Below are 20,357 nucleotides of genomic sequence, written 5' to 3'. Positions count from 1 at the left end.
TGCAAAATATTTTTCAGGATTCACAGAACCCAGAAGATAATATTTTGATTCATTATTGTGTGCACCCCAATTTTCTCGAGTGTTCTCTGTCACCTTGCTGCCTGACTCACAACTACTGAGAAGATATGGGTTCAAATCCCTGCTCAAACATGATGAATGCTTGATTGCCTCGGACACTCTCTCTTCCAGTCCTGTTACAGAAGGTTGTTGTCAAGATGAAAAGGAGACTCCACACCCTAAACTCCTGTGAGGAAAGGTGGAATGCTAGTGAAAGTAATAATAAGTTTTTAAAAGGGGGAACACTAAGATTGAGTATAATTTGTAGATACTTTGTAGATGAGAGAGTGAAGTCTGGAAGTTCCAGACAACTAGAATTTTGTGATCCAAGCAGGAATGGAATGTTGTGATTGAAACAAGGATCTCTAAAACCCAATGCTTTTAGTTGGACTTTCGTCAAGATTATTTTATCCAATCCAAAAGGGTCTCTCCATTTACGACATTCTGGAGGATGTTGCATTTCTGGTGCTCTAATTCTAAATCTTCATGTTCAACTATCTGAAGAAAGACACAAAGTTACATCATTCCATTGTGACTGTTTGACCTCAACTGACCTAAGTAGCCATGGTCTGTGTGTCGAATTATGAGAAAGGAGAGCGCCAATAGCATTTATTTAGGGGGAAAGGAGACATTTTTCATAAACAAAAGTGTCTCTGAGAGACCCCATGTGGCTCGTGTTCCTTCCAAACAAGTCGCAGTCATTTCAGAATACAGGAAGCTTATGTTGATTATTTCCCTAGGCTACTGTTGGGTCACAGTGGTTGTGCAATGGGCAATTTTGCAACCAAGAGTCCAGTGATTTCTTTTCCTAGGAACACCAACAATATATAGGGTTTTCAACACAATCAAAATGAAAGTCAGTTCTTGCTGCTGCTTTTCATATGGGTTCAACTCTCTAAACTTACCTTCAAGTACACATTTAAAAACAAAATCATGCTTCTTTCTCCCAGATAATGAAAAGGTTGGTCTTAAGAGTCACCATATTTCAGCAGAAAGGGAAGGTGAATTAGAAGCCGTTGCTTAATTTCACAACCACTGGAAGTGGTTCTCTCAGTATATACAGTGAAGTGAAACAAATACTATTTCTTCTACTATGCAGGTTCTATATATCAAGAGTGGCTGCTACTCGGGTGCATTCTGTAAACCTCAGCTATAATGGGTATCATGTCCTGGTTTGGTCACAACCAGCTATAGACCTGGAGTACATGATTCAAGGGCTCTGAAGTTAGTGACTTGAGGAGAAAAACTGGATCCTGGAATACAGCAAGCAGAACATACTGCTCAGCTGACCTAACAAATGCAGAAGACTCCTAACAAGAAGGTTGGCAAATCATGTTTATGCTGTGAACCGCCCTGAGATCTATGGATGAAGGGTGGTATACAAATTTAATAAAAAAATAATAAAAAATAATAACTGCCTGTAACACGGGAGCCTTGCTCTCATCGCATGCCATCTATTGAAGGGGACCCCGATCAATGAAAGCCTATGCCGTAATAAATTTGTTGGTTCAAGTTGCAGAATCCCTGACAGTGGGAAAGGAACAGACCTACTCTGACAGGATTCTACATTATCAGAGCTGAGCACAGAATTGTGACATTGCTGTTTCTAGACTTTGAGTCCTTCTGTGTAAAACTAAGGGAGTCCCCATGCTTCTATCCCAGTCTAGATGCTCGGACCACTGGGATGAACTTCACTGCATGTAATGCTTTGAAGGAAAATGTAATGAAAATGATATATAGATGGTACATGACCCCAGTTAAACTTGCTAAGATATACCATTTGTCTCATAATAAATGTTGGAAATGTAAAGAAAATGAGGGAACATTCTTTCACCTCTGGTGGACTTGCCCTAGGGTGAAGGCCTTCTGGGAAATGATATATAATGAGCTGAAAAAGGTATTTAAGTATACCTTCACCAAGAAACCAGAGGCCTTCCTTCTGGGCATTGTCGGCCAGAAGGTGTTAAAGAAGGACCGAACATTTTTCATGTATGCAACAACGGCAGCAAGGATACTCATCGCTAAAAATTGGAAGACTCAAGAACTACCCACACTGGAAGAGTGGCAGATGCAACTGATGGACTATATGGAACTAGCCGAGATGACTGGCAGAATCCGAGACCTGGGAGAGGAGAGAGTCGAAGAAGACTGGAAGAAATTCAAGATTTACCTAAAAAAATACTGTAATTTGGTTGAATGCTAAGAAAGGATGCTAGATCATAAATAATTGTGCACCACTAAATTAGTGAGAATTAAGATGATAAGTAAATTTGAGGAAAAATTATAAACCTTTTGGAGAATTTATAGATTATATTTAAATGAATTTGACATAAGAGTGTAAACAAGATGATAAATTGCTGGCAAGAATTGGCAATGATGCAAATGAGAGCGGGAGGCGCGAGGAAGTCCAAAGATGTTATGAAAAGATGTTATGATATATGTTATACTGTTTTTTATTCTTGCATTTAAGTTTGAAAAATCCAAATAAAATATTATTAAAAAAAAAAAATTCTAGATGCTCACCTGAACCCGCCTCCCTAAACAGCTCCATATGCCGCCACCATTAGAGGCTTGGCCAGGGAACTCAAAGGATCTCTATTACGGTGCCAAAATTAAGGAATGCCCTCTCAGAGGGAGCCTGTCTACAGTCATCATTGTTTGCTTTTTGGCAAGCTGTAAACACATAAGTATTCCCTGTGCTTCAAGGGTGTTTTCAGACTGTGGGTTTTATGATATTGCCATAGTGTGCTCCTTGCAAATGTCATATTGCGGGGGGGGGGGTTATGCTGGGCTATGCTACATTTACAAGCTCCTTTTAGGTATTTGCCAATGAAAATGCCTGATAAAAGTACTGAAAAATAAACCACAATGTTGATCATGCAAACCCAGAAATAGTACCTCAGGTTAAGAACTTTGCTTCAGGATGAGAACAGAAATCGTGCTCCGGCGGTGCAGCAGCAGCAGGAGGCCCCATTAGCTAAAGTGGTGCTTCAGGTTAAGAACAGTTTCAGGTTAAGAACGGACCTCCGGAACGAATTAAGTACTTAACCTGAGGTACCACTGTATTCTTATCCACCTTTAAGGGGTTACAGGAATTTACTGTTTTTTTGAAATATCAGGCTAATCTGGCAGTTCTTCAGGAATGGAATTAGAATCATAGAATCATAGAGTTGGAAGAGATCACAAGGGCCATCGAGTCCAACCCCCCTGCCAAGCAGGAAACACCATCAGAGCACTCCTGACATATGGTTGTCAAGCCTCTGCTTAAAGACCTCCAAAGAAGGAGACTCCACCACACTCCTTGGCAGCAAATTCCACTGTCGAACAGCTCTTACTGTCAGGAAGTTCTTCCTAATGTTTAGGTGGAATCTTCTTTCTTGTAGTTTGGAGCCATTGCTCCGTGTCCGCTTCTCTGGAGCAGCAGAAAACAACCTTTCTCCCTCCTCTATGTGACATCCTTTTATATATTTGAACATGGCTATCATATCACCCCTTAACCTCCTCTTCTCCAGGCTAAACATGCCCAGCTCCCTTAGCCGTTCCTCATAAGGCATCGTTTCCAGGCCTTTGACCATTTTGGTTGCCCTCCTCTGGACACGTTCCAGTTTGTCAGTGTCCTTCTTGAACTGTGGTGCCCAGAACTGGACACAGTACTCCAGGTGAGGTCTGACCAGAGCAGATTAGATATCAACTGGATTTTGGATATCCCAACAAATTATGAAAAACAAGTGAATCCTGACTTTTTTGCTAGGACTGTTTGGCCATTTCTATTCAGGAGCCGAAAGAGCACCCACCTCTGCTCAGCGCCTTAAAGCAGAACTTGCAAGATACGGTGCAGCTGATCTGAGATTAGTGTTAAAGGATTTCCCCAGGACATTGTGCTCCACTCATTTTGTACTCACATTTCCTCTGCTGAGGTAGACGGTGACTTGACCCTCATCCCGGATCTCGGAAAACATGGGCGCTCCCACCAGGAGGTCCGAAAGGCCGTCAGAATTCAGATCAACTGCACATAAGGAGGAGCCAAAGTAAGAGCCCATCTGCAACCAAGCCGAGTCACAACAAAGCATTCAGTATCTGCCCACACACAGGAGGAAATCATTTATGCTTTTCGTTGTTTGTAATTGAAATAGCAACTTGCTACTTTATCTCTCACAACACAGCAGCTCTCGGAAGTCTCTGGGCCACTGGGTCACGCCAGCCTTTCATTCATTCATTCATTCTTTATTTATTTATTTTATTATTATTAAAGGAATTAAAGTTATACTTTTTCCTGTGTCTTAAAAACAAGTTGCTGCTGCATGCCAAAAATCATTACTTGAAACACACCCGGGCTCTTTCAGTGACTGTGATGGTTTGGGGAATATGCCAGCAAACATGCAGATTCTCATTCACAAGATCAGTTTAACAGACAAAAATAAATAAATACTGAAAAGTAAACTCATGTTAACTTCAGTGTGATTTTTAAGGAATGTATATCAAGCCTAGGAATATTTAGTTTCTGTGTTGGGTAAGCAGGGTTGAAAACTATGATCCGAACAAGCTCAAGAACCTGTCGGTCAAGGAAAGTCTTTGCAGGATGTTTAATGAAAAAGGATCAAGATGGCAGACAAATAGGGAGTGGTGGCCAATTTTTGCAAGGCGTCTGTCATGAAGTTTCCATGCTGCATCCCTAAGACTGAAGACTCCACACCATGCGGAATGGCTCCAAAACATGGATAATTTCCATGCCAATCTCACATATTTTTTGGTGGCAGCCGGCACCAGTATAGAGACGCTCTACAAAACAGGATGAACTGATACATTCATTAGAGTTTCCATGTGGCAGTCCTACGATTATTCTGCCTGAAATGGTTCCATTTCTTCCTTACTTCCTGACCTTTTGTCTTTATTCACCCATTGTGAATCTGGGACTGTGTGTAATTCATCCAATGCCAAATTGCAAGCACATCCAATGACCTTTATTTTATCACTAGCATTATTACTCTCACCTCATTACATGCTCTTGATTGGCTGAAAAGTTGTGTTTCCCTCCCTCCCACCCACCACCCACACTCCTTAATTTGGTCACTCAACTCGTCTTTGGCCAAGATGAGCCAAAGGTTCCAGCCAATGATGATATCAGCCATGCAACAACAGCCACACCTATCACTACAGAGTAGACACTGACTTCTCAAATACAGAAAAGATTGCAAAAACTGTTTGCAAGTCACTGCAGAAAGATGAGAAAAAGTGCAAGCCATCAGCTCAGATCTCCAGTGTGTTTGTTTTTGCAGGGTTAAGGTCAAACTTTTAGCATTTTGCTCCCTTTGTGGGTTCTTTGTTTACAAGGCTTTCATTACGCATTGGCGGTTTTTATACTAATAAAAAATCTAGGAGCAAATACCTGAGCAATATGTCACAGTGGATGTAAGCAATTTCAAGTGGGAAAGGGATTTTGTTTGCCCAACTGCAATATTATTGTGCAGAGTTGGTGACCTGGTGTTACTGTGAGAACCGTAACTTTTTGCTATTCACATCTGGCACATGGTTTCCAATTTCCTGTTAAGGAACTAAGAGTCTCTAGCAGTGAAGAATCCAGCAGCAGGATTCAAGCACTCTGTGCCATTGTAGTAGCTCACTAGATAAGAGAGTCGCTAGCCTGATCTTTGCTGTGCTACAGCATCACAAATGCCCACAAGTGGTCTTGCAGCTACCAACTCAGCAAGGATCACATGACAGGATCATGTGACAGAAAGGGACAGCTGCATTCCACATGGTTCCATAAACCTACTGGTTCCATTGACCCAAGCAACACAGAAATGAGGCACAGAGTGAACTACTTTTCGAAGAACCGATATCCACTAACATTCCCCCCCCCTCCCCAAAGAAACAGGAAAAGGTTGTTAACATGAAGGGGAAAATCTCAAGAGTGCAACCTTGTTGTTGATGTCATGGAAATGTTAGACCTTCTCGTGATTTTAGTACCTCAGAAATACATTTCACAAATAAAAAGCCTTCCCTTGCACGTGCAAGCGCACACACACAAACACACACACAACCCTCAAACATTTCAAAGGCTTTGTCAGAACAGGGCTCAGTATCAAAATCTCCGAGGGCTATTTTACATTTGAGATTTTCTCGCACAGCTATTGCCTCACATATCAAACCATCACTTCTGACAAATGTTCAAATGTCTTATTTATTTCACCACGTGTGAATATATCAAGATATATTCAAGTAAAATGTGAAGGCAGAGTGGAGCAGCCACCTCAGGCAACTGATTTTGCGTGGCGCAAAACACCACAAATTATTAGTTGCTTCATTGATGATTGTTTTGCTGTTAGGGAATGAAGAGGCACTTGTGAGATCTTGACCAACCTAAGGTATTATGTACAAAGATTTGCAGGGGGGATATTTGCTGCTATACCACAAGTAACAACATGTCTTAGACCAGGCATAGGCAAACTTTGCCCTCCAGATGTTTTGGGACTACAATTGCCATCATCCCTGACCACTGGTCCTGTTAGCTAGGGATCATGGGAGTTGTAGTCCCAAAACATCAGGAGGGCCGAGTTTGCCTATGCCTGTCTATGCATTGGACAATAGAGAAAATTACAGTCCCAGGAGAAATTGTGAGCAATATAGCTGTAATCAGAACTTATCTGCAGGTTTAAAAGAAAAAGCAATATATTCCACATAAAAAATAAACAACCAATTATTTAAAGGATTACCCACCTTTTTACCAGAAGCCTGAAAGATCTTTATTAAAGAACCAGACCTCCTATCAGTGCGAAATATATATACCTGTGAAGTTTTAAACATAAGAAGAAACTAATTGATTCTATTGCACATGAATCCACTCATTATTGATTAGCAAAATACAGCATGTTTGTGGGTACTTCATCCATTAATCTAAAACGTTTTTGCCTTACCTTTCCACAAAATTGAAGGCAGATTAGCAAAATACAACAAATAAAACTAAGAATAAAACCTAAGTTTTATTAAAGATGGATACAATTTTTAAAAGCAAACAGAAAAAGCAAGAACCACCCGCAGTGAAATGTGAGCTATCTCTTATGAAAATCCACCAAAGACTTTTGTAGGTAAAGCTGTTTTCAAGTGGCCTCTAAAAGAAATCAAAGTAGGTGACAGGCAAATCTCTTTGGAGAAGACATTTCGCAGTAAGACAAGGAGTATCTGCATGGCCTCGGGTTGGGATTTAACCCCACAGCCCCTTTGTATCCGTGTTGCCTCTTTGCACAAGCAACACGTGAAGAGGGCACCTGGTTAAGACAGTGAGCGCTGAACTGGTTCAGCTCAGTATTAGCAAGCCCTCAAGTCCCTAGTCCGTCACAAAAGAACATTACAAAACCAAGGAAGATCAGCACTGCAAAAAAATGCTTTGCACATTTTTTTGAAGAATGTTACATAAACAATACAACAATGCATAACAGTGGCATTGATCCTAACATAAGTTAAGGAAGTTCACAGAATGAATGTTTTCCATTTCCTCCTCCACACTGCCCTTTCCTACCTACCCAAACGCCACCACCCTCCTTAACAACACGGGGTGTGTATAGGGGCCAGACCTACACCTAATTTTAGGACACTCCCACCATATATTCTTCAGAAGAGCCCCCAATCCCCAAAGAGGCTTTTCGTGGGTCTGGTGGGAATGAGAAACATTCCTCCCATGAACCACTTTTAAGGCAACTAATCTTATGATCCATGCCAGTGTCAATAAACCCTTTCCAAATTACTGTAGCCCCAAATGCCTTGTTCATCCTTTTTTCCGGGAACTCAGTCAAAACAGTGAATATGCTGCCACGTTAGTTAAATGAGCCATTGTTTGATCGAGAGCCACACCTTTCCGACGCCTCCATCCTGAGGAGCTCCTCCAACGACGTCTGTCGTCGTCAGCTGAGAGAAGTGACCCGCTGTCACCGCATATCCTAAGCAGGGCATTTTTAGGGTGGACGAATGGGAGGAGAGAAATGACAAATGAATTCAGAAAAGGAAACAGGTCCAAGGAAAAGGTCAGCCATCTGGATGAAAACAAAGTTCCCTCCCTCCTCCTTTCTTCTCATAGAGTGTAAATATGCTAGCCTTATTACAAATAACCCCCCAAAATCAACAAGAGGTCTGCTTCTTCAGTACAGGAACTTGCTGCCACACTCCATGCGGTGCTGGAAGTGACAATAAGCAACTGAATGTCTCTTTTTTTCCACTGAGACCCAATGGCAAAGGTGTCGACAGAAGCTGTGAGGGTGACAAGCACAAGAGCTTAAGCCAGAAAGGAGTCTGGTTTCCAAAATAAAAATTAAGAGTACAGATGCTCAGCGAGATGAAAAACACACTGGGGTGGGGGGGAACAGTTTGCTTCATGTTGAAGGAACTATCTTTCATGCCTGTTTAGTGACCGATTCCATTTGGCACCCAAAAATGGGGGTTCCCTCAGTTTATTTTTTTTTTATAAATATTTATTAAAGTTTTTGAATATGAATGCACAAATAATAAACAATCTTACTTCTGTCACAAACATAGTTTCATCCCTTCTTTGGACTCCCTCGCATCTCCCGCTCCCATTTACATCGTTAAAAGATTTTTCCAAACAAATTATCAACTTGTTTACAATCTCGTGTCCACTCATTCAAATATAATCTAGCAATTTTTCCAAAAAATTTTATATTTTCTTTAGTCTCACTTATCATCAAATTTAAATCTAATTTAGTGGTGGCCAATTTTTTATAATCTAGCATCCTTCTTAACATTCAACCAAATTACAATGTTTTTGTAGATACATCTTAAATTTCTTCCAGTCTTCCTCAATCTTCTCTTCTCCCAGGTCTCGGATTCTGCCAGTCATCTCGGCCAGTTGCATATAGTCCATCAGCTGCATCTGCCACTCTTCCAGTGTGGGTAGATCTTGAGTTTTCCAGTTTTTTGCGATGAGTATCCTTGCTGCCGTTGTTGCATACATAAAGAATGTTCGGTCCTTCTTTAGCACCTTCTGGCCGACAATACCCAGAAGGAAGGCCTCTGGTTTCTTAGTGAAGGTATACTTAAATACCCTTTTCAGCTCATTATATATCATTTCCCAGAAGGCCTTCACCTTAGGGCATGTCCACCAGAGGTGAAAGAATGTTCCTTCATTTTCCTTACATTTCCAACATTTATTATCAGACGAATGGTATATTTTGGCAAGTTTAACTGGGGTCATGTACCATCTATATATCATTTTCATTACATTTTCCTTCAGAGCATTACATGCGGTGAAGTTCAGCCCAGTGGTCCACAACCTTTCCCAATCCTCAAACATAATGTTATGCCCAATGTCCTGCGCCCACTTTATCATAGCCGATTTAACCATTTCGTCTTGTGTATTCCATTTTAACAGCAAGTTATACATTCTAGATAGTACCTTAGTCTTTGGTTCTAACAATTCTGTTTCTAACTTCGATTTCTCCACCTGGAACGCTAACTTTTTGTCATTTTTAAAAACTTCTTTAATCTGAGCGTAATGTAACCAGTCTCGCACTTTATCCTTCATTTTCTCCAAACTCTGCAATTTCCAATTGTCTCCATCTTTTTCTAATATTTCCCAATATTTTGGCCATTTGGCCTCCATATTGGGTCTTTTTCGGGCCTTAGCTTCCAGAGGTGAAAGCCACCTTGGAGTTTTATTTTCCAATAAGTCTTTATATTTTGTCCAGACATTAAACACTGCTTTCCTGACAATATGGTTCTTAAAGGCCTTATTGATCTTAACTTTGTCATACCATAAGTATGCATGCCAACCAAAAGCATTGTTAAAACCTTCCAGGTCCAGTACGTCAGTGTCTTCGAGAAGTAGCCAGTCTTTTAGCCAGCAGAAAGCTGCGGCTTCATAGTACAACTTTAAGTCTGGCAGGGCAAAGCCCCCTCTTTCTTTCGCATCTGTTAATATCTTAAACTTAATTCTGGGCTTTTTGCCTTGCCAGACAAATTTAGATATATCTTTCTGCCACTTCCGGAAGCACTCCGTCTTGTCCACAATCTGTAGTGTTTGAAACAAAAACAACATTTTTGGCAATACATTCATCTTAATAGCAGCAATTCGGCCTAACAAAGAAAGCTTCAGTTTTGTCCAACTGTCCAAGTCTCTCATAATTTCAGACCAACATTTTTCATAGTTATCCTTAAATAGACTCAGATTTTTTGCTGTTATGTTTACCCCTAGGTACTTTACCTTTTTAACCATAGTTAAAAAATAGGGGTTCCCTCAGTTTAAACTGCTATGCCAAGGGATGTGGGGTGAGGGAAGAGATATAAAGTATATGCTTTAAAGTAAAGGTAAAGGGACCCCTGACCATTAGGTCAGTCGTGGCCGACTCTGGGGTTGCGGTGCTCATCTTGCTTTATTGGCCGAGGAAGCCGGCGTACAGCTTCCGGGTCATGTAGCCAGCATGACGAAGCCGCTTTTGGCAAACCAGAGCAGCACACGGAAACACCGTTTACCTTCCCACCGGAGTGGTACCTATTTATCTACTTGCACTTTGATGTGCTTTTGAATTGCTAGGTTGGCAGGAGCAGGGACCAAGCAATGGGAGCTCACCCCGTCGTGGGGATTTGAACCGCCGGCCTTCTGATCGGCAAGTCCTAGGCTCTGTGGTTTAACCCACAGCGCCAACAAGAGCTTAAAATTGTTTTAATCTTTTAAAGCTTCTGTTTTATGCCTTTTATCCTTTCAATGTTTTATCCTTTCAACTGCTGTGATAAGTTTTGTGATCTAGCGGTTTATAAATACTTTTATTGATAATAATGATGATGATGATGATGATGATGATGCTTGGCTAAGGATTAATACAAAAATTAAGGGCCTACACTAAGGGGAAAGGGTTTGTTTGGAAGAGGTATCAATAATGTGGCCCAATTTGCCATCCTACAGATGATATATTATGGGACAGGAGGAGTCTGTAAGTAAAGGAGGAGGAGGAGGTCATGTTGGTTCAGCTCCCTGTAAGGCTGTCATTTCATAGTCCCTTCTGCCTGCAAAAGACTAGCTTTTCAAATCTATTCAAAGGTGGAAACCTCAAGGTCATCAGGATATCCAGCCAACTCTTCTCTAAGAATTTCAAAGTAGCTTTCACTAAGTGGTATTTTTTTAAAACAAAAACCAGACTAATAGTGATAGTGGGCTGAAGAAAAGGGGTGATTATCCAGTTTTTAAAAGCATTTAAAACCAAACAGAAGAAGAAAGTGGAAATCTGGAAATGCTTTAATAATGAGAGCAAGTGGTCACTGAGGACTGGGCAGAAGACATTAGATGTTCAGTATTTCTCTTCTGTCACTCACTGTGTTTTAAATCTTAGTATTCAAAGTATTATTGATGTGCAATGTTTTCAGTCCCTATCTTATCTTGGCAGATATTCTTTGGAGCAATAGACAGCAGTGCCTACTCAAAGAACTGCTATCCTCAGAGTACAGGAGAAGAAAACGAGAACATTTAGAGCTTATAACTTAGACATACCCAAGAGGTAAAATTAATATAGTATACAACATGTGCAACTGGCTGGGAGTTGAATTAAAAAGTTCACAAATCCCAATCTATAGTTTAGCCAAGCAGTTTTCAGACTTTCAGGAAGCCATTTCCACATTCTCATCTACTGAGACAACCCTGCAAATGTTACTGACCCCTACACTTTACAGAAGATTATGGGTTTTTTCATATTTGAGCCCTGCTTATGAGGCTTACTGTCCATTTATGAAGCTTACTAGCATCATCCCGTGTGAACCAAGAGTGCAACACAGGACACACCTAACACTGACCTGGGAAAATAATAATGGTGCATCTAAGGAAGTAGACTGTAGTCCACAAAAGCTTGTGAGATAATACATTTGTTAGTCTTTAAGTTTCAAGATCCTGTTGCTTGGGGAAACAACAATCTCTCTAGGGAGGGCATTCTACAGTCGGATATCACCACTGAAAAGGTACTCCCTATTTGTCATCTCCTGAACCTCAAAAGGTAAGGACACCTGGAGAAAGACCTCAGAAGACAACTCCAAGTCAGTATATACAGAAGGAGAAAAATCGAGGTAACCTCATCCCCAATAATTAAGGACTTTAAAGGTCTAAAACGTGTCACTGAAAAAGCTCTAACAAGCTTTCATAGAACATAAGGGTCCCTGAAATACACTGACTTAGACCATAAGGCCTAAAATAACCCATTCTCTGTGTATTTTCTTTCTTTCTTTCTTTCTTTCTTTCTTTCTTTCTTTCTTTCTTTCTTCCTTCCCATGGGGCATCCCAAAGCAATTTACAACAGAATAAAAACTTATATGAAACAGAAAAACATTTTTCTAAACAGATAATGACCGCTCCCCACTTAAAACGGGGGGCGCCTTTTGCGTGGACGCGTGCAGCCCTGGATCTGGAGTGGCCCCATCAGCATAGGCTTTGCCTTCCCTCAGGTGGGATACCTGGAGGTCCCCGCCTACCCCAGTGAGTTGTCCAATCCCACCTGGGCGAAGCGTTGCCAGGGAAACCAGGCCAGGTAAGGGGAGGGATTACCTGCCCACACAATAGAGGGTGGATCTTAATTGTTCATTGCTCTCCCCTGCGGCGGCGTAACGGGGGCGGCTATCTCTGCTTGAACATATGTTCTCCAGAGCCGGCCCATCCCCCCCCCACACACTGGATAACCCTGATGCTCCCTAGGTCCCCGGCTGGGGACTAGAGAGGGAGAATGCCCAATGCCTGAGCCAAGGTCTACCCACATTTGAAATTTAATAAAGTTGTGGCCAATTTAATCCCATAGCACGTTGTCTAGAGTCGTTATTCCACATGACGGGGGGGACCACTCAGGATCTGGGGACTCCGCCTGTCCACGCAAAGATATAAGCAAACACTTTAAGACAACCAGAGCACATTCATAAAATCAATTCAAATCTGATGCAGATACCAACTAAGATTTTTTAAAAAATGTCCATTTAGAAGGCTTATATTCATGCAGATTTCCCATACCTACCACTAAAAAACTTTGTGCAAGACAGTTTAGACCGGTGTCCCACAACCTGGTGCCTACCAACCAGCAGGTTGTGATGGCTGAGATTCATGGGAGTTGTAGTCCCAACATATGGAGGAAACCAAGATTTGAGACTAGTAACAATGGGCAACTCCATATCACTTACCTAGGTATGTATACCGCTTGGCTATCACAGATTCATCATTCAGCTTGAAATAAATATTGTCAGTGAGATTCAGCACTTTGATGGTCCCGGTCCAGTAATAAGATCCTGGGGCTCCCATGACAACCAGCTCCTACCAACAGAAGAGTTTCAGCAGTCAATAAAATAAATCTTTGAAGCTCCTCAAGCATGATGAAGAACAGAAAAGTAATCATCTTCAGAAATTATGTGGTGCCAGGGGGCAGAGAAGACTGATAAATTGGGGAAGATTGAAACAGGTTAAAATAATCTAAACTTTCTGGATTACTTTAAGAGCATGAATTGTATTGTGCAATTAGAATGTAATAGCCTGGTTTGCATGTCACATTAAACCATAGTTAAAATAAACTGTGGTTTAATGTGAATGAGCACCATGCTGATGCACACTGTTGAAATCCCAGGTGTTTTGCTCTTCCCCTTGTAGTAAGAAGGGGAATATACCAACTTGTTTGTTACCCAGATGAGGAACTCCTCCTACTGCTGGGAAACAAACTATGGTTTTGCTTGTTGCGTATCCAGCTGCAGGTTCTCCAAACAAACCACAAGCAGAAGCCAATATGTGTCTGTGGCTTAGGGGGAACAAACCATGCGTCTGGGATATAACAGTGCATCAAGCTAGACAATGGCTTGTTTCCTAGCAGAAGAAGGAGCAAGGGAGAAATGAAGCAGCTCATTCACATTAAAGCATTTTAACTGGTCCATCTAGCTCCATATTGCCAACGCTGAGAAGCAACAGCTCTCCAGGGTGCCAGACAGTACCAGCCCCCCGGGAGACGCTGGGGACTGAACCTGGGACCTTCTATCCTGCATGATGCTCTACCACATAAAAGTCTCACTGCCATAATTGAAACAAAGTCCCAAAGACCTTTTCTAACTGTATATCTATAAGTCCCAGCAGGGAAAATTCAGGCTTCAGTTGAAATTCTTCAAAATTCTCCGTATCAATGTATATATATTTGTATCCAATTTTTTTTGGCTTTTTTACACATCCACCAAGCATAATAAAATGTCCCTTCCTGTTCTTTACATTTCCAATAAGTATTTGTTTGCATAAAGCATGCAATGAACTTACTGAGGCGTGGCAGCAAAGGAACTGTCATGTTTTCAAGGACTACCTTTAGCTATGAATCTATCCCCAGCACTTCTCCTCAGTTCAGTGGAAGACTTTGATCTTTGAAATTTCAGTGGTGCACAGTGCAAACCCAAAATTTGGCATCTGCCCCCCCCCTTCCATTCTGCTCAGCTCACTTGTGTTATAGTTGGGGAGCCATGCAATGCCTTCTAGTGTCAGCGCTCAGTGTGGTGGACCCAGCAGCACCGCCCCAGTCTCTGCTCAGTTCTCTTATAGGGTAGTCACAGCTAATCCTCACAAGAATTCAGCTTGGGCCTCAGAAACTTTGGGATCCCCTAGGCTGCCTAGCTCTTCTCCACCAGACCGACAAACTAGGCCTGGACCATCAGAACTTGGCTGCTTCCATCTACACAAGGTCAGAAGCTATAGCAGACAGTTCTATGCATACAATGTATGTAAACACGACAGGCTCCATAACTTTGAGTGGCTGCTCTTTTGGGACAACCAACCCATCTCACAGCAGAAAACAGCATGCATTAGCAAGACGGAATTCTTGTGCATTAGACGCTTGTCTGTTTGACCCAGAACTCATTTATCTACATTTCCTGCTCATTCTGAAATGGCTGAAGCTCCGAGGCAGTGCACCAGAAGTTCAAAGCCACCTTTTGAATGCAGAGCAAGCAAAGGGAGTTCAGAGCATGGGAAAAGGAACAGGCTTGATATTGCAGACAAGTCAGGAAACAGCTGCTGCTGACACGGCTCTGGTGATCAAACGCATTATCAAACAGGTTGCCACACTTTCCAGATTAACCTGAAAAAATCCCACCGGCTTGTTTTGAACACTGTGGCACATGCTTTGTTTATATGATCCTGAGTGATTAAACCCTTTGGGCCCGATGCAAAGATGCTCTGGAAACTAACCTCTCTCACATTCCCTTCCAATCTAGATTTGCCCAAGGCAGAGCTAGACATTACCAAAAGCACATGATGGCTGCCAAAAACAGTGGCCTTGTGTCTCATTTCCTGTTCTCATAAGCTTCTTTGATCATCTAGCCCAGAGCTGGCTTGCAGCAGCTCTGAAGGGTCTCAGGCAGCAGAGGTCAACAGGGTGGCACAGGCAGGGCAGCGCTGTACATCTGGCTTCCTGGCACCAAGCATTTTCCAAGAAGGAAAGGTGCAGAGAGCTCAGTGCAGTGCAAGCACAGTGATGGAGCCAGCAGAGCACTCCTGCCAGCGCAGCTACACTGCACTGGGCTCCCTGAGTCTTGACCATCCCTCTCTAGGTAAGCAGCAGCAACACTGGGCATCAAGCGGCACAATGCCAGCCTGTCTGCACCACCCTGCCAACCACTGTTGGTCTCGGGTAGAAAGAAGTCTGGCATATCCCTTGGGATGCTGGAACCTTGGGAAACTGGGACTGTTCTTCCTCTAATATTATGCAGTCATGAAATGTGTGGTGTGACATCGCCATGCCATCAAGACACCTCCCTGCTCCATACCCACAGCAGCTACTGATGTGAACCTAGGAACAATGTTAGAAACTTGGTGGCTTAAAAAACTTAAAAGTGGGAAGCAAGAAAGAAAGGGACTGAATTTTAACCAGATCCAAGTTTGCAGAGTTAGCATTATGGGATGTTGAGTTGCAGCCTGCCTGCTGCCTAATTTCCAAGTACGAGATATATCCACATTGCATTATTTTTCAACCATGCAACCAGAAACAAATAGCAGCTACCACCTGGAGAGGCATAACAGGAATAAGAGGTCCCAGATTTTCATGTTTGTTTTGCACTGTGGAATTTCTTCCTGGAAATAAGGATTTACCTATGAGAACTGACCTGTAATACATGAAACAGTCCTCTGGGGCAGGCACCCCCAAAACTCTGCCCTCCAGATGTTTTGGGACTACAACTCCCATGATCCCTAGCTAACAAGACCACTGGTCAGGGATGATGGGAGTTGTAGTCCCAAAGCATCTGGAGGGCCGAGTTCAGGACAGGCCTGGTACCAGCGCCTGGCATGGTGCGGTGAATCCTGGGACCCAGCAGTCCGCTGCTGCCACCTGGGCCAACCTCTACCTTGACTATTTCTGCTGCCAGCTCCTTGATGCCCATTGCAGAATCAGGGCAGGTGGCTTGACTGCCACGCCAGGAGCCAACTCCCCAGAGGGATCAGCTTCAAAACACTGGCCTTGCCCCTTATGTATGCCCACTGATTTGGGCATGTAACCCAGGGGGCTGACTGGGAGGGGGTCCCATCAAGAAGAGCACTTTGTCCAGGGCCTCCCAAAACCTGTGCCCATGCCTCCTTCAAAGATAAAAGATTTTGTGGGGGACAAAGTCACACTAAGCCACCACACCTGAGACTGAGACCCACAAGCCACATAGTATTCAGGCTGATTTCTGAGAGCCCACTGATTTCTGAGAGCTACTTCCCACACTTTTGCCTTCGCAGTATATCAGGCAGCAAGGAATGGCCACAGCTCAGCTGTAGAGCAAATCCTTTGCATAGAAAAGATATTAGGTTCAAATCCCATTAGAGTCCTGCCTGAAACCTTGGAGAGTCTCTGCCAGTCATAGATGGACCAGCTGGCTATGTTGCATCTGGATGTATGCATGGTGTTAAAATAAATGCCTATTAAGTAAGTGAACTAAAGGGACGCGGGTGGCGCTGTGGGTTAAACCACAGAGCCCAGGACTTGCCGATCGGAAGGTCGGCGGTTCAAATCCCCACGACGGGCTGAGCTCCCATTGCTCGGTCCCTGCTCCTGCCAACCTAGCAGTTCGAAAGCACGTCAAAGTGCAAGTAGATAAATAGGTACCGCTCCGGTGGGAAGGTAAACAGCGTTTCCATGTGCTGCTCTGGTTCGCCAGAAGCAGCTTAGTCATGCTGGCCACATGACCCGGAAGCTGTACGCTGGCTCCCTTGGCCAATAAAGCGAGATGAGCGCCGCAACCCCAGAGTCGGTCACGACTGGACCTAATGGTCAGGGGTCCATTTACCTTTACCTTTAAGTAAATGAACTGGGAGTGTGCAAAATCACTATGTATCTAATAGTTCCTGCATGGTGTCATATGCAAAGCTGCAGAATAAAAGGACAACATAAACGCTGGGAAACTGCTGCACAGAAAGCTTGAAAGCTGAAGGCAAGTTTCTCGATTCAGAGACTTTTTACACCGTAGCAACTGGGAGGTTCTGGCCAAAGTTCCACCACTCACCTCTGTGAAGTAGCCTGCTATTCCAGCCTGACATGAGCCATGCTCTTCGCCATATTTCTTCTTATACTCTAGCAAGGAGAAGGATTAAAGGGGAGGGGGGAGACAAACACAGTCACGTCAGTCTCTGCCAAATGTGTGTGGTTCGCAGTTGCACAGTCCCGTCCGCTTCATTCCACATGTGCTGCTCAGCGCTGAGTTGCAGGAGGCCCTCGGCGGAGCCAGCACTGGGAAATCTCTGAAATTCACAAAAAACCTCAGAAATCCAGCCTCCTTTGCCACAATACATGGGTATTGTCAAAGCCAAGCCTTGGAGGAACAGCACTGTAAACAGATAACGCTTCCCCGTTTGCGAAATCTGAAAGGGTGGGGGCCAGGAAAAAGCCTCTGACCATTTAGGACGGGAGACCAGCCATGAGACTGGAGAATGAGAGAGAGGGAGACCTGCATACGAGGGGCAGCCTGATAGCTTGTAACTCGCAGAAACTCAATTAAGGTGGAAAGCATTGATCAGAGGCAGACTGACTTAACCCTTTGGTTCCCAACCAGAATGAAGTTGAAGAACGCAGAACGGCGTTTGCTCACATTGATTCTTGATGCCCTGCCTCTCCCAGGTCTTCTCTTGACCTTCTTTCCATGTCTTTCCCTTTACTCTTTTTCCTTCCACTGTGATAATTTGGAATATAACACTTTGGGGCAGAGGCTTAGTCCATGGGCTTATGTTAGGCTATAAAGCAGCATGTACATTGATGGTGCTATAACAATATCAATAAGACCACGAGGACAACAACAAGAGCAGCCTAGAGCCTGTGAGAAGAAGAAGAAGAAGAAGAAGAAGAAGAAGAAGAAGAAGAAGAAGAAGAAGAAGAAAAAGAAGAGGAGGAGGAGGAGGAGGAGTTTGGATTTGATATTCCGCTTTATCACTACCCTAAGGAGTCTCAAAGCGGCTAACATTCTCCTTTCCCTTCCTCCCCCACAACAAACACTCTGTGAGTTGAGTGAGGCTGAGACTTCAGAGAAGTGTGACTGGCCCAAGGTCACCCAGCAGCTGCATATGAAGGAGCGGGGAAGCGAACCCAATTCACCAGATTACGAGTCCACTGCTCTTAACCACTACACCACACTGGCTCTCCACACAACACAACACAACAGAGGCACAGGGAATAGTTGGCACGTGGCATCACCAATACCAGCCATGAATATTCCTCGGGTCCAGGTTTTGCACCTCTGAATTACTACTCTGCTTTCTTCAAGATAAGCCAGGATTGCCTGTTCACTCACCTTCAAGCAAGACCACCCCAGTTATACACATCAGCTCTGTAATGTAGAAAAATTCAGCATAGCACAGAACTAACAGGGTGTTTTTGAAGAAAAATTGAAAGCTACTGCACATCCAAAAGACGCCATTTGGGGCAAAATAAATGAATCATGATAACCAGTCACACTGAGAGCTCCATAGAACCATGCTTGGCGGGGTACTAATTTATAGCTAACTTAGCAGACAAAATGTGGATAGTGTCATTATATGGTTTAATCACTAGATGGCACTGGACTTAGTTGACCCTGGGTAAATGGAGTTTTCTGTGTCTAGTCTGTTCTTGTCAAAGAGAGACAATAAAGTTCTTGTCTGGCTTCTTGACTGGTGTGTCCTCCAAGCCCTCCATGACAATTATTTTTTCTATGGTGTTTAAGTTTTCTTGTCTACCTCATTTCCACTTGCTCTGGAAAATTTAAACCAAATGGCAAACCTGCTTAAAGGCTGTTGCTACCAAGGCACCCTGGGAATTGTAGTATTGAGAAAGAACTAACAAAGGATCTCTTAAAAGAATTGTCCACTCACCAAACTACAATTCCCAGATTTATCTGAGCCAAATGAAAACAAGTGAATACAACATGAAACTGGTTTAAATGTGCAGTGTAGCTGTGTCCTAAGAATCAAAATGTTCAGGGCTACAATTTTAACAAGAATTTTGCACTTCTGTCCTTCATATGAACAGCTTCTGAACTTCACAGTCAAATCTCTGGCAAGAATATCATAGTATCAATACAGCATTTATTCCCACTTCCTGTTTCTTGCGACATGCTCCCCCGTGATAACTGGGGTTTCAAGGAAAACATAGTGTGCTTCAGTTTCTTTTAAAAATTGCCATGTAACCTGGTAACACTCTGAAACAGCCAACCACCGACTCATTGCTAAATTATAAGGAATGTACTTTGCAGATTGTCTCTTTGGAACCAAATGTATTCCTCATGGTTTGAACAGACCACAAGAACTGTATAATGAACTCTTAGCTTCAACATAGAAACAGTCTGTTTAAAAGAAAAGGGAATATTGACTGGACTGGCCAGCAATTATTTCCACTTTTAACAAATATAAAGATCATTCGTACTGGGTAAATTCCAGCAAAAAGCAAGTGGGGAGACTCCTGATCATTTTATCGGGGTCAGGATTTCATTCATTCCAACAAAAGACTTCCTGAAAAGTGGAATGGGGGGCAGAGCAGCACAATTATTAGGCAGCTATTATCAAATCAAGCTGGTTTAAGATATTGCCAAGCCAAATGATGCAAAGTACACTGACAGGGAATTTCCCTGAGCAGATACTGGACATTAATTGTTAGGAATGAGGTGGGCCACAGTCACAGCTAACAGCAATATGGAAATAACCAAAGTGGTTGATCAAGAGCATGGGTAGGCAAACTAAGGCCCGGGGGCCGGATCCGGCCCAATCGCCTTCTAAATCCGGCCCTCAGACAGTCCAGGAATCAGCATGTTTTTTACATAAACAGAATGTGTCCTTTTATTGAAGATGAATCTCTGGGTTATTT

General features: G+C 43.0%; 1 protein-coding gene across 1 annotated transcript in view; it reads right to left on the bottom strand.

Annotated features, from left to right (window-relative positions):
- Window positions 1-20,357, bottom strand: part of ITGA9 (integrin subunit alpha 9) — a 241,922-nt gene that overhangs the window by 184,738 nt on the left and 36,827 nt on the right. The window contains exons 5-9 of the mRNA XM_081834755.1: window positions 17,533-17,600; window positions 13,210-13,339; window positions 7,906-7,991; window positions 6,775-6,843; window positions 3,960-4,097 (exon numbers count right to left, since the gene is read on the bottom strand). Of these exons, the coding sequence (XP_081690881.1) occupies window positions 3,960-4,097; window positions 6,775-6,843; window positions 7,906-7,991; window positions 13,210-13,339; window positions 17,533-17,600 (491 nt within the window). The remainder of the gene's footprint in view (window positions 1-3,959; window positions 4,098-6,774; window positions 6,844-7,905; window positions 7,992-13,209; window positions 13,340-17,532; window positions 17,601-20,357) is intronic.

Source organism: Podarcis erhardii (genome assembly GCF_964252035.2).
Source record: "Podarcis erhardii genome assembly, chromosome: 12".
NCBI classification, from domain to species: Eukaryota; Metazoa; Chordata; class Lepidosauria; order Squamata; family Lacertidae; genus Podarcis; species Podarcis erhardii.
The sequence above is the reverse complement of the archived record's forward strand: the minus strand, read 5'-3'. Positions and strand labels throughout refer to the sequence as shown.